The sequence below is a fragment of the Vigna umbellata genome, chromosome 10 (genome assembly GCF_029865625.1).
Source record: "Vigna umbellata cultivar VRB3 chromosome 10, Vumbellata_1.0, whole genome shotgun sequence".
NCBI lineage: Eukaryota > Viridiplantae > Streptophyta > Magnoliopsida > Fabales > Fabaceae > Vigna > Vigna umbellata.
The window spans coordinates 17,362,291-17,374,508 of record NC_142174.1 but is presented as its reverse complement, the minus strand read 5'-3'; the positions used below and the strand labels follow the sequence as shown (position 1 = coordinate 17,374,508).

Sequence of the window (12,218 nt, the reverse complement as noted above, 5' to 3'; positions counted from 1 at the left end):
TTAATATCCTTTCGACTGGTCACTTACTGACTATAATAGTATATTTTCTATAAGTATCATTCATAAAATGTTAAACATAAACAATACATGACAAAGCTATCTAAAAGTTAACAACCAACCATATCAAAACACTTATAAATTTATTAGAATCATACTTGAGCTTAATAAACTTAATCAACCTAAACATACCTCTGTAGTTAAATTCTGAAAAGAAAGAAAGATATTATAAAAAAGTTATTTTTTTAGAAAAAGTCATAAATAGTATAATTTAAGAGTGATAATATAAAAAAATAAGAATAGACATTTATCTATTTTATTTTTACTTATATATATATATATATATATATATATATATATTAATTCTTCATTTATTTTAAAATATTTTCTCTGTCTATAAAAACATGATCTTATAGTTAATATTATATTTGGATTAAATAATAATCAAATAAAATTTACCACAAATTTTTTCAAACGAATTATTAGATACAATTGTTATAATATTTCCTACTTTCTAACGTGTTTATCTGCATATGTTTCAATTTTTATTTTATTTTATATCATATTGTTATCAGTGTTTTAGCATGTGTAAAATTAAATTTAAAAACAAACATTTATGAAGTATGTTGCTGTAAATGATAAATGTTTTCAATATAACATATTTATATATTGTATATAAAAGAATATTAGTTAAAAAAAAAATCATAGTACGTTGAGACAATAGTATTTAACTTTAGGTTATGAGATACATAATAAAGAAAAGAAAAACCTCGAGTACGTATGAATAATATTTGTTTAATTATAAAATTTTCTGGTCCATAAGCCATTTTACTTTTAGTTGGAAAGGAAGGAAGCTTGAGGGTTGAATCTGGTGAATGGAAAAAGATTGAAAGTGAGCCACAATAAAAGGTCCAATTTTTTGTTTAAAATAATTTGAATTCAGAATCCAATGGTTTGGGTTCAAAACTTTGGTTGAGATGTCTTTTTCCTTTCTATATATACTTCACTTTTCTTTTAATTTGACTTCAACTCTCACTTGCCTCAACCATAAATACACATCTCTTTATTTCTTCATCAAAATCACCTTCTGGATAATGAAAAACATTAACTTATACTCATCAATACACTCATAGTTAAGTCATAATCCAATTAATCACAGCTAAACATACCTTTCATATCATTTATTAAATAATTAAATATATTTTTGGTTATTTAATTTTATTAAAAATTAAAATTAATTTATTTTTAAATTTTGATTCAATTTAATTTATCAATTTTAAATATATCTAAATATAATCTTTTTAACTAAATTTTGTTAAATTTATTTGATATTTTAAAATTGTTTCTCAATCAATATTAAAAAAATTACTTTTTACTTAAAACTAAGGACAAAAACCTATTTAATTCTATATTATATGTCATGCAGGATTAAAGTTATCTGAACTAAACTAAAATGATAAACATGTATTATATACACAGACTTGTATAGGATTGTATAAGGAAACTCTTTTATATATATATATATATATATAATAAAATACGATTGTATATATAATCAGACCTTTGCTACTCTAGTTGGAACATCACATCAATCGTATGTTTATAAGGAAACTCTTTTATATATATATATATATATATATATATATATATATATATATATATATATATATATATATATATATATATATATATATAATAAATACGATTGTTTTAGTTTATATTACGAACTGATTTTGTTTTAGTTAATTCAATAAATAAGCATTTTATATATGAGATTTAATATTTATAAATAATTTGATAATAATTTAAATATTTCATTCTCATAAAATTAGTTTTTAAAATAAAAATCTTTCTATTTATATACTATACATTAATTTATTTATAATATATATGAAACTTTTTAACGAATTTCAATATTAAATTTGACAATAAAGAGTGACAAATAAGTGCTTAGAAAGGACGCTACAATACTATTTTTTCTTCCTTCGTGTTCATATCTTATATTCAATCATACAACTTTTATGTCAACTTCTATAGCAGCCTTTTTTGCCATTTTTTTATCTCCTTGTTTGTTAGGAGTTACATCTTTATATATAGTTTTTATATAAATTTAAATATGATTTCAGAGTGCGAAAATGTTCTTCTTACAGTTTCAAAAAAAAAAATTGATTTTTCAGTCTTAAATATTAATTTATTTCGAAATAGATAAATATTATTTTAGTCTTCAAAATGTAAAACCATGTAACTGGTAGCATAGTCCTGGACCGATCTGCCATAGTACAAATAGTAAGTTAATTATCTTACTTCAAGTGATTACTTACTCTTTTGTCCAAAACATAAAACATTTAATTAGTTCCATTTTTTATTAGGAAAAAAATTCATCTTTTATTTTTCTTAAACATAAATAAACTTTAATTACTCTTACTTATTTTATGAGTATTTTGGAAATAATTTTAATACTTAAAAAAAATTAAAATCTGTCATCCATCACATTATTTTATGTCCTGTTTCATCGGAAAAAAAATTGTAGAAAGAACCTTAATTAGATCCAGAAGATGCAAAACCAAGCATCCTATAAGTATCTGAATTTTTCATCAAAATGTGGCCATTGAAAGCTACCAACTCACCTCAATTTTCCGAATAAAACAACTTTTTACATTTATTTGATATTATTTTTTTCAAATACATTTTTTTATAATATTTTATCCTTATAATATATATTAAATTAACGTAAATATATGATATCCTACCATTATTTTTCTATATATTATTTTTCGTTTTCAAACTTATGCTTGCAGTTGCACGATTTGTTCTATTATATTGTACCATGTTCGGATGGTCCATTTGGTGACCTCAAAGCGTTTACACATAAACATAAACAGTAAAATAAGATAATATTGGACCATATAATAACATTCCTTCAGATTCATGAAAACAGATGGTGCTGGCACAAATGATAAACAACTTTGGGAACTGTTCAACAGGTGCAGTTGGCTTTTCATAAGATTTCTTTTGAAACAAGGTGTGTGATAACATTTAATGTTTACAAGAAAAATTTTCAAACCCATGAAACTATTTTTAATTAATCAGAAAATGCGAATTCTAGTTGTTTTAAGGTTCAAAATTATGTACTAAATTAAGTACAGATGGTAAATTATGAATTTTTGACATTTTTCTTAATATTATATCTATACGTCCAACACTTATTTAACCATACATATCTTATATTTATAAGTGAATATTATAATATAAAAATATTAAATATGTTTTTAGTTTTAAAATTATAGCATAAAATTAAAATTTGTATTTATGTAAAACTTTGATAAATTTTGATTTTTTAACTTAAAAAAAATAAATATAATTTTTTAACAAAACTTTTTATGTAAAATACGTTTTTTAGTTAATATAGAAATAGGAGAAGCGTATCAAACAGATATAAATAATTAATATTAAATTAAAGTTAAAAATATTATATCAATTTATATTTAATATTTGAAAATTAAAATATATCAAAGTTTTAGATATGAATAAATTTTAATTTTAAATTAAAGTTCAAATTCAGAAAGTATAACATATCTAAACCATATAACAATTATTTTAATTTTTTTTTAGATAATATGGCTAAATTTACTTGTTCTGAAAGTAAAAATTTGTGATGATTTTATCTTTAAAATAATTAAGAATATTAAAATATATATATTTAGACCTTTATTGATCTTAACTTGTAAGATTATTAGATATATGGTAACACATTCCTTAACTTACTTTTTGGATTTTAACAATGAATGTAAATAATCATGTTACATGGACTCTATCAATTATTCATGTTGTAATAATTAGTTATAATTTATGAAGTAAAGATAAAGTTGATGCAAGAATATGAGATGTGAAAAATGAAGAGAGAAGGTAGAAAATGAAACATTGATTAAGAAAAGGAAGAGATGAGTTTGGGAGCAAAAGTGTGGCAATGTGAATTCCCCCGATGGCAACGAGGATGCTTAACCAAACTCAACCGACTTTTGACGTTTCTTTCTTCTCCCTTCTTCCCTTTCTATATTTTCTTTATTTTAATTCTTTCTATTTCGTGTCCACGACCAAAGTCGACAAACAAAAACACGGAAACTTATTATTTGCTTCTGTTCGGTCTCTCAACTAAGCAAAACCTCTCATATCACATTCTTTCACAAATCACCTTCGACAACTCTCATGGCTCCTTCTTTCAGTTTCAGCCATAATCACGGACACAATTTTCTTTCTGTGTCACTGCTGATGCTGGCGTTGACGACTTTAGCTTCACAGACTTCCCACGCGCTTCATTCCTTCGGCTTCGACATACACCACCGCTTTTCGGATCCGGTTAAGGAGGTTTTCGGCGTTGGTGACTTACCCGTCAAGGGAACTCGCGAGTACTATGTTGTCATGGCCCACAGAGACCGAATGTTCCGGGGCCGGCGTCTCGCCGGCGGTCATCACACTCCTCTTACTTTTGTCCCCAGCAACGAGACTTATCAGATTGGAACATTCGGATTGTACGGGTTCTTTAGCCACTTGCAAAGTTTTAGTTACTTTTTATGTTTTCTGGGTTATAGTATTTTACTAGAATTTTGAGAATACAGATCTGTGCAAAGAATAAGGAGGAATAGAATATGGTTTTGATTTTGCTGCTTTAAAAGATGCAGGAAGAGAATCTAAAGGGGATATGCTTTTTTTTTTCTTTTTTTCAGAGACCATACATTATGAGGTTTCCAAAAGAATTCCTTTTTTTGGGTTGTGTGAAAATCTTTCGTTTGCAGCTTTTGTCCTTTCTTTTTAAGAAAAAAAGGAAATTTTGGAATGAATTTTGTGTGGCATGCTTTGAGTGGTTTGTGTGTAGTAGTATATTCATGTAGTAATTTCTATTATTTGAATTTCAGCTTGCATTTTGCCAATGTTTCTGTTGGGACTCCACCTTTATCGTTTCTGGTGGCATTGGATACTGGTAGTGACTTGTTCTGGTTACCTTGCAATTGTACCAAATGTGTGCGTGCTATAGGTATATCAAACCAGGTATGCAATCTCATTTATCATTTTAACCGTTTTTTCTTTTAATTTATACTTTATCTGAATGCTTGCAATTTTTTAGTGCTGGTGTGAAACTTCGTCTGCATCATTATTAGTTTCTGAAGGATTTCTTGATAGTTATTCTAGGGTTTTTTGTGGGTTCTTGATCAGTTGTGAACAAGGGTACAAAACTGATGTAGAAGTTTGAATCAATGACACTCTCTTAATACTTTCATTTGCCAGAGAATTGATTTTAATATCTATGATCTTAAAAGATCATCCACAAGTGAAAAGGTTTTGTGCAACAGCAGCTTATGTGAGCTACAGAAACAATGCTCTTCATCTGGTAGCGTTTGTCCTTATGAAGTAAACTATCTATCAAATGGCACTTCAACTTCGGGGTTCCTAGTGGACGATGTGCTGCACTTAATTACAGACGATGACCAAGCAAAAGATGCTGATACACGAGTTACTTTTGGGTAAACTTGTCAACATCTTACTGTGATATTTTATTGTAATACATGTACATATGAAGCATTAGAGTAGTTGAAGTACCAAAAAGTTCAGTTCTAGGAAGGCTGATGATGATATGCTCAGTAATAATCATATCCAATAAACTCTTATCCTTTTTGAGCAGTAGAGGATATTAGTTTCCAATCTAATCCTTGAAGTTAAACTGTTTGACTATCGGTCTTAGTTATAATCATCTTCTTATGGGCTTACTTGTTTTTGACAATCTGCTCATTGGTGTTTGTCATTGAATATGTTGCAGTTGTGGCCAAGTTCAGACTGGTGCTTTTTTGGATGGGGCAGCCCCAAATGGTCTCCTTGGACTAGGAATGGGTGATGTATCTGTGCCAAGTATCTTAGCCAAAGAAGGGCTCACTTCAAATTCTTTTTCAATGTGTTTTGGACCTGATGGTCTTGGAAGAATCACATTTGGGGATAATAGTAGCTTTGTTCAGGGAAAAACACCATTCAACCTAAGGGCATCGCAGTAAGTAGTTACAATCCTTTTTTCTTCTTTCCCTTGAATGCACACCGAAACCTACCCAAAAAAGTTGAATAAATGTTGGCTGAGGTAGTCTTTGGTTTTATTCTGGTTGAGTTTTTGGTAAAAGCAAAAGAAACATACAACAGAAACTATAGAAGAAAAAAATGTTGAGTATTTGAGCCTAACTTAACTAGTGCTTTTTTTAACATTCGTTCATCTTTGCAGTCCTACTTACAACATTACTGTATCCCAAATTAATTTGGGTGGAAATGTTGCTGATATTGAGTTTCATGCAATATTTGACTCTGGTACCTCGTTCACATACCTAAATGACCCAGCTTATACGCAGATTACTAACAGTGTAAGTAATGTTAAGTATAGCTGGTTAAGAAGGTAACTAGGCCTTCATGTTACATGACTTTTTAATTTTTTTTCCCATTATTTTTGCAGTTTAATTCAGTAGTTAAACTACAACGGCATTCATCTTCTAGTAGTTCTGATGAGCTCCCCTTCGAGTACTGCTATGACTTAAGGTGATTTGTAGCTTCGCAAAAGCCTCTAGTCCCTTTTCATTTTAAAACCACAGGCATTGATTTTGACTTTACCTGCAGTTCAAACCAGGTTGTTGAAGTTCCCATCAATTTTACCATGAAAGGAGGAGATACTTTTACTGTCACAGATCCTATAGTAACTGTCACAGGGGAGGTGAGAACATGAAATCCAACATTTGTTTTCATTCATATTAATATCCTATGATTATTTAGCCTGTAACATGATAAATGCTTATTGTAATGAACCAGGGTATTAGCTTACTATGTTTGGGTGTGGTGAAAAGCAACAACGTCAATATCATTGGACGTGAGTATTTTAATTGAAGAAACTAAAATATGTTCTGAAAGCTTTCAATTATTTTGGTCTATTCATGCTTCTTTTTAAAAAAAACCACAACTGCTACATTCTTATCAAATCTTTTTGTGTTTCTTCTGGAATTGTGTAACATTCACAAATGCCTGTCTTCTTTATCTGTTTTTGTTTGATAAATCTTGCATCAATACCATGTATGACAAAAACATCTATATCTTCTTCCACTGTTATTGCTATGACTTGAATATTCATAGTATTTATCTTGACACAGAGAACTTCATGACTGGTTACCATATAGTGTTTGATCGCGACAACATGATTCTTGGTTGGAAAGAATCTAATTGTAAGTGAAGCTCACTCTATACTGCTTCAGTGCACTGCATCCTTTCTCCATTAGTATTGTTAATTAAACATGTTATTCACAGGTTATGATGATGAACTCTCTACTTTACCTGTTAACCGATCACATTCCTCTGCTATTCCTCCTGCCATAGCTGTGAATCCTCAAGCAACATCAAATCAGCCTAATGAGCTTTCACCTAATCTCTCATTTAAGATAAAACCCACTTCTGTCTTGATGGTGGCCCTTTTTTTGCTTTTGGCCATATTTTGAGCATACCTTAGGCTATTTAGTGTTATATCACTAATATTAGAATTTTTTTTTTAGCAACGCTAGAGTTATATTATTTCTATGCATTTTTTGGATTCTTGGTATCATTGATTTGATAATGAGTCTGTAAATAATGTATAAACATGTCAGTATAGTTATGAAGAAAATATATATTTCCATTCTTACATTTTGTGACTTCACTTTGTGACTCATGACTTGGTGAAGACTCAATCAAATTGTGCAGATTGTGCAAGAAAAACTGACAGATTAGTTACACATCCTCACATATAGTTGAAAATGGACTATACATTTAATTTTTAACAATAGTTAGGTCTTTTCTTTTGAAATCTTATAAAAATCAATTTGAAATGAATAATCAGCACATAGGGACACCATATTGTAAATTTTGAATCAAATCATCGTCAAGTTATTGACCCTCCACTTTCAAAAGTGCATAAATGAAGAACAACTGATATAAACAGGAGTTCTCTATGGAATGCAGTCATTCAACAGTGGTAATTCTGAAAGAAAATCATGCCACCTGGAAGTACTTAAACCAGGTCAACACGTTATGAACAGATATTGACTATAAAGATTTCTGACTCTTACCAGCTGCCATAGATTCAAAAGTTGAAAACTTGTGCCAAGTTTTTCTTTCAACATCTTACATAAATATTGGAAGCTATTTTTTTATAAGCCTGTTGAGTTTTTGACAAAGGAAAACTAGGTCCTAATTTTCATTTACAATAAATGTTTGTAAGAAAAATAAGTGTTGCAGCAGACATTCATAAATTGTTAGTGGTCGAAATGAATTACACAGGTTCAAAATTTGATGCCAGATGTGGACCACTAGCAGCTATTATTTGAATATTTTATCTCTCACCAAGAGCACCTTCCCTTTTTGCCCTTGCCTCTTGACATTCTAGATAATGTATATCCCAATTCTACATTTTTTTATATGCGATAAAAAATATATAAAATAAAGAAGCAGTTGGGGTGTTTCAATCCTTTTATACATCAACAAGCAAAGGTCAAAATCACGAAAAATTAAACCAGAAGGTATCACCCAATACCCTTTATCGTAGTTATTCTATAAGCAAAACAGAACAAGATTTCTAAAGACAAGAGACGAAATGTTGAAGTGCATGTCCATAAGTACACACTTTGTGTACTACAAAAAGATTTCACATGCTCACCCCTTTTGTGATCAGATTATTACACATTACGACTTTGTTTAAGATTACTTTCCATGCAAAATGTAAGGTTGTTGACAAGGCTTTAAAATATTTTTTGATATTTTAATTATATTGATTAATATTTTTCATTCAACGACTAAAAATGACACAAAAAGCATTTTTACTAAGAATTGAAACATATAAATTTGCAGGAAATTAAAATATATTTAAATATAATATTTATTATAGTAGATTAAAATAATTAAGAAAGAAAGATAGAAAAAATCATTAATAAAAAGAAACCATTAGAAAAAATCGTGAAGAAAACATTAAATTAATATTTAAAGATGAAAATATTAAATAAGGTTTTCTTTTTTGGAAAGATAGTTAGTTAGACAATTTCTCTTTTGTTAGAAAGATATCCAAAGATGTATGATAACTCTATTACATAAGAAGCTAAAGTAAAAGACATTGTAAATTGGAATAATGAGATTAGTTTGAGTGAGAAAAACCACACGTTGCTAATTTCCTACATTAGTTGTCTGAGTGTGATGTGGATATGAACAAAGAAGATGGGTGGGTTTAGAAGGATAATCATACTAATGTTTATATTGTATGAAAAAATATTTTAATTTAAGATAGGTCTATTAGACATATAATTTATTTGAGTAATATAGTTATTATTTATTATATTGTAATTTATTTTCCTCTAATATTACATTTTACTTCATTTTGATGTTATAATATTGAATCTCATATAATGTTTCAATATATCATAAACATGAATTATATCTCTAAAGAAAAAAAACATCTTTTATTTACGTTAAAGTATGAAATATACTAATTAATTAAATTACATACCTAGAAATATAATTATGTTAATTTAAAATACCATTTTACCTTAATTATATTAATAGTTTTTACTGATAGTGTTAAAATAACCATAATTAAGAACAAGGGGTGATATAAGAATGTGAGGAATTTAAACTGCCAATTTTCTTTTTTGCTGGAACTAAATGCAGATGAGTCATGCTTGTAAGAATTAAAAACATAAACATTATAAATAATTTTCTCCCTAACACCATGGAAGAATTTAATTTTGAAAATTAAAACTTACTACTATTTTCTTCATACATTAATTAGTCAATAATACATTAAAAAATATAATAATTTCAAACAAATTAAGTATAAACATCTTCTGTTTAAGTTCAAATCCTCCACCTATTGCTTGAATCTTGTGTTATTTGTCAGTTTGCATCATCTTTTGAAGGAATATGTCATTTTCTTCTTGAGTTGCACCCTCATCAGTATCACATTTTTCATCCTTATCTGTACATACATTATTAAAAATTATCATAATGTGTCAGTGTGGGTTCATCACCAAATGATAAAAAAATTATAAATACGTACTGTATTGTCTGTATGAAAAAAGAATACAAAATACCTAACAATCATATGATAACTTTATTTAATTATACGGTTTAATTAAACTTCAAGTAATTTATAAATATATTTTTCTCTTTAATTTTTTGTATTTTTTCGATCAACTCAGCAAAAGAAGTGTTAGTAAAAAAAAAGTAAGTTGATATATAAATTAAAGACGATAAAATAAAACTAACAATCACAATATTTTATTAACAGCGGCATAAATCTCATATAAGAATATTTAGATAAAGATACAAAACATTTTAAATGTTCAATATATCAAATATTTTTTAATGAAAATTAAATTGAAAATATTAAGAATTATGAGTTACTTAATTTTAATGCAAAAAAGCGAGGTAACAAATATGGAGCATTTTCTCTTATTCATGTAAAAAAAAATCGTGAATGCAAGGTTTTTACATAAAGAAATAGAAAATTAAAATAAAAATTTTATTTTGATAGCATTTGCTTATCATTTCTATCATCATGCCAATAGAAGCTGTATTTCAGTTTTGTTCAAAATAAGAAAATTATTTAATTGCATACTGACAAAAACTAAAGGTGGAGGAAACATATAATAGGGAATATAACTCTACCAGTCTAGTTTTCCTTAAATATTACTCTTCATTCTAACTACTTTGGATTAGAATAATTAAACATACAAAATTTTAGTTTTGACTTCTTGTAATTAAGATAAAATGGTTTTTGTTTAATATGTTTTTAGTCATTTTAAACTTAATGAAAACTTGTTTGGTCTCAACTATTGGTTACTTGTCAATTACATTTGTGTTTTTTTTTTTTTGTGAAAAAGAAGAAATAAAAAAAATATATAAAAAATGTGTTATTTAAATGGATAAAAATAAGTAAAAGAAAAAGTTCTATTTAGATTAGTAAAAAAATTTATTCTGAGTGAAGATGTGCAAAGTAGTAATATTGAAATAATAACAATCTCAGTATGATTTAAATTAAGCAAAATCCCTTGACCAAAAATATGATTTGACATAAGCAGCACGTCAATTAGGGACAGTTGTTTAGGACTAATCACCAATATAAGCCAAGATCACAAAATAATCATCTTAAATTTTACTATCCTCTTTATATCTTTGGAAAATAAAGCTTTACAACTTTACCTTTATGAAAAGTCTTACTACATTCTTTATCCTATTAGTTGTCATCTTTTTCTTACAAACAATTCAAATAAAGTAATAACACAATAGTTAGGGTTCCTATGTAATCATTGTTCTTGGTTCGGAATAAACAAATGCCAATATAATTTAGAAACAATATATAAAATTAAAGACATTCATCATTTTTAGAAGTTTAATCTAACCAAAAGAATTAGTTTCAATAAAATAGTAAAAATATATTTTAACTATTAATAATTTGAATTCTAATTCAAATGTTTGATTATTTTCGGTTTTTATATTTTTATTTTTTAATTGAATTTTTATTTTGGTAAAACAACTTAAGGTATTTTTTTTTTTGTCAAAATTGATGTTAACACAGTTTAAAAATGTTACATATCAAAATATAAAGCTATATCACATACCAGCAATTAAGTTATCCTTTATCTTAGTATCTCTTATTTTGACACATAATACGAAAAGAATTCAAATTTATCATTATTTCAAACTATATTAATATCAATTTAACGAAAGTGATTACATATTTACGTAATGAAGTGTCTGTAGTGCACTCTTGGCCTAAAAAAACTGCAAGTAAATCAGCTGATTGTTTGTCCAAAGATGATAGATGATTACATAGAATTTTTTTACAAAAACTTATACTCAATTATTTTTTTAAAAAAATAAAGACTCAAGTGTAAAAATATAGAAACAGAAAAAAAAAATCAAAGACTTATATATATATATATATATATATATATATATATATATATATATATATATATAAGACCAAATTACTAATTAAATCTTTAAATAAATTTTCATATTTAGTGTTAATAGTGATTTGAGTATAATGGTATTCTAGTAAAAGATTAAGAGTACAATTTCTTAGATTTTTACACAGTTTCAGTAGACATAGGAACTGCACAACACGCATTACCAGCAACACCACAGCAACTCAACTCTATGTATCATCTATTCATCTTTGG

General features: G+C 27.2%; 1 protein-coding gene across 1 annotated transcript; it reads left to right on the top strand.

Moving 5' to 3' along the window:
* Positions 1-3,950: 3,950 nt before the first annotated feature.
* Positions 3,951-7,692, top strand: LOC124835739 (aspartyl protease family protein 1-like). Its single transcript, XM_047310729.2, has 10 exons — positions 3,951-4,526; positions 4,911-5,043; positions 5,281-5,516; positions 5,810-6,034; positions 6,257-6,392; positions 6,482-6,564; positions 6,643-6,736; positions 6,832-6,889; positions 7,167-7,238; positions 7,321-7,692. The coding sequence occupies exons 1-10, from the start codon at positions 4,204-4,206 to the stop codon at positions 7,506-7,508; spliced, it is 1,548 nt and encodes a 515-aa protein (XP_047166685.1). The 5' UTR covers positions 3,951-4,203; the 3' UTR covers positions 7,509-7,692.
* The last annotated feature ends 4,526 nt before the right edge of the window (positions 7,693-12,218 follow it).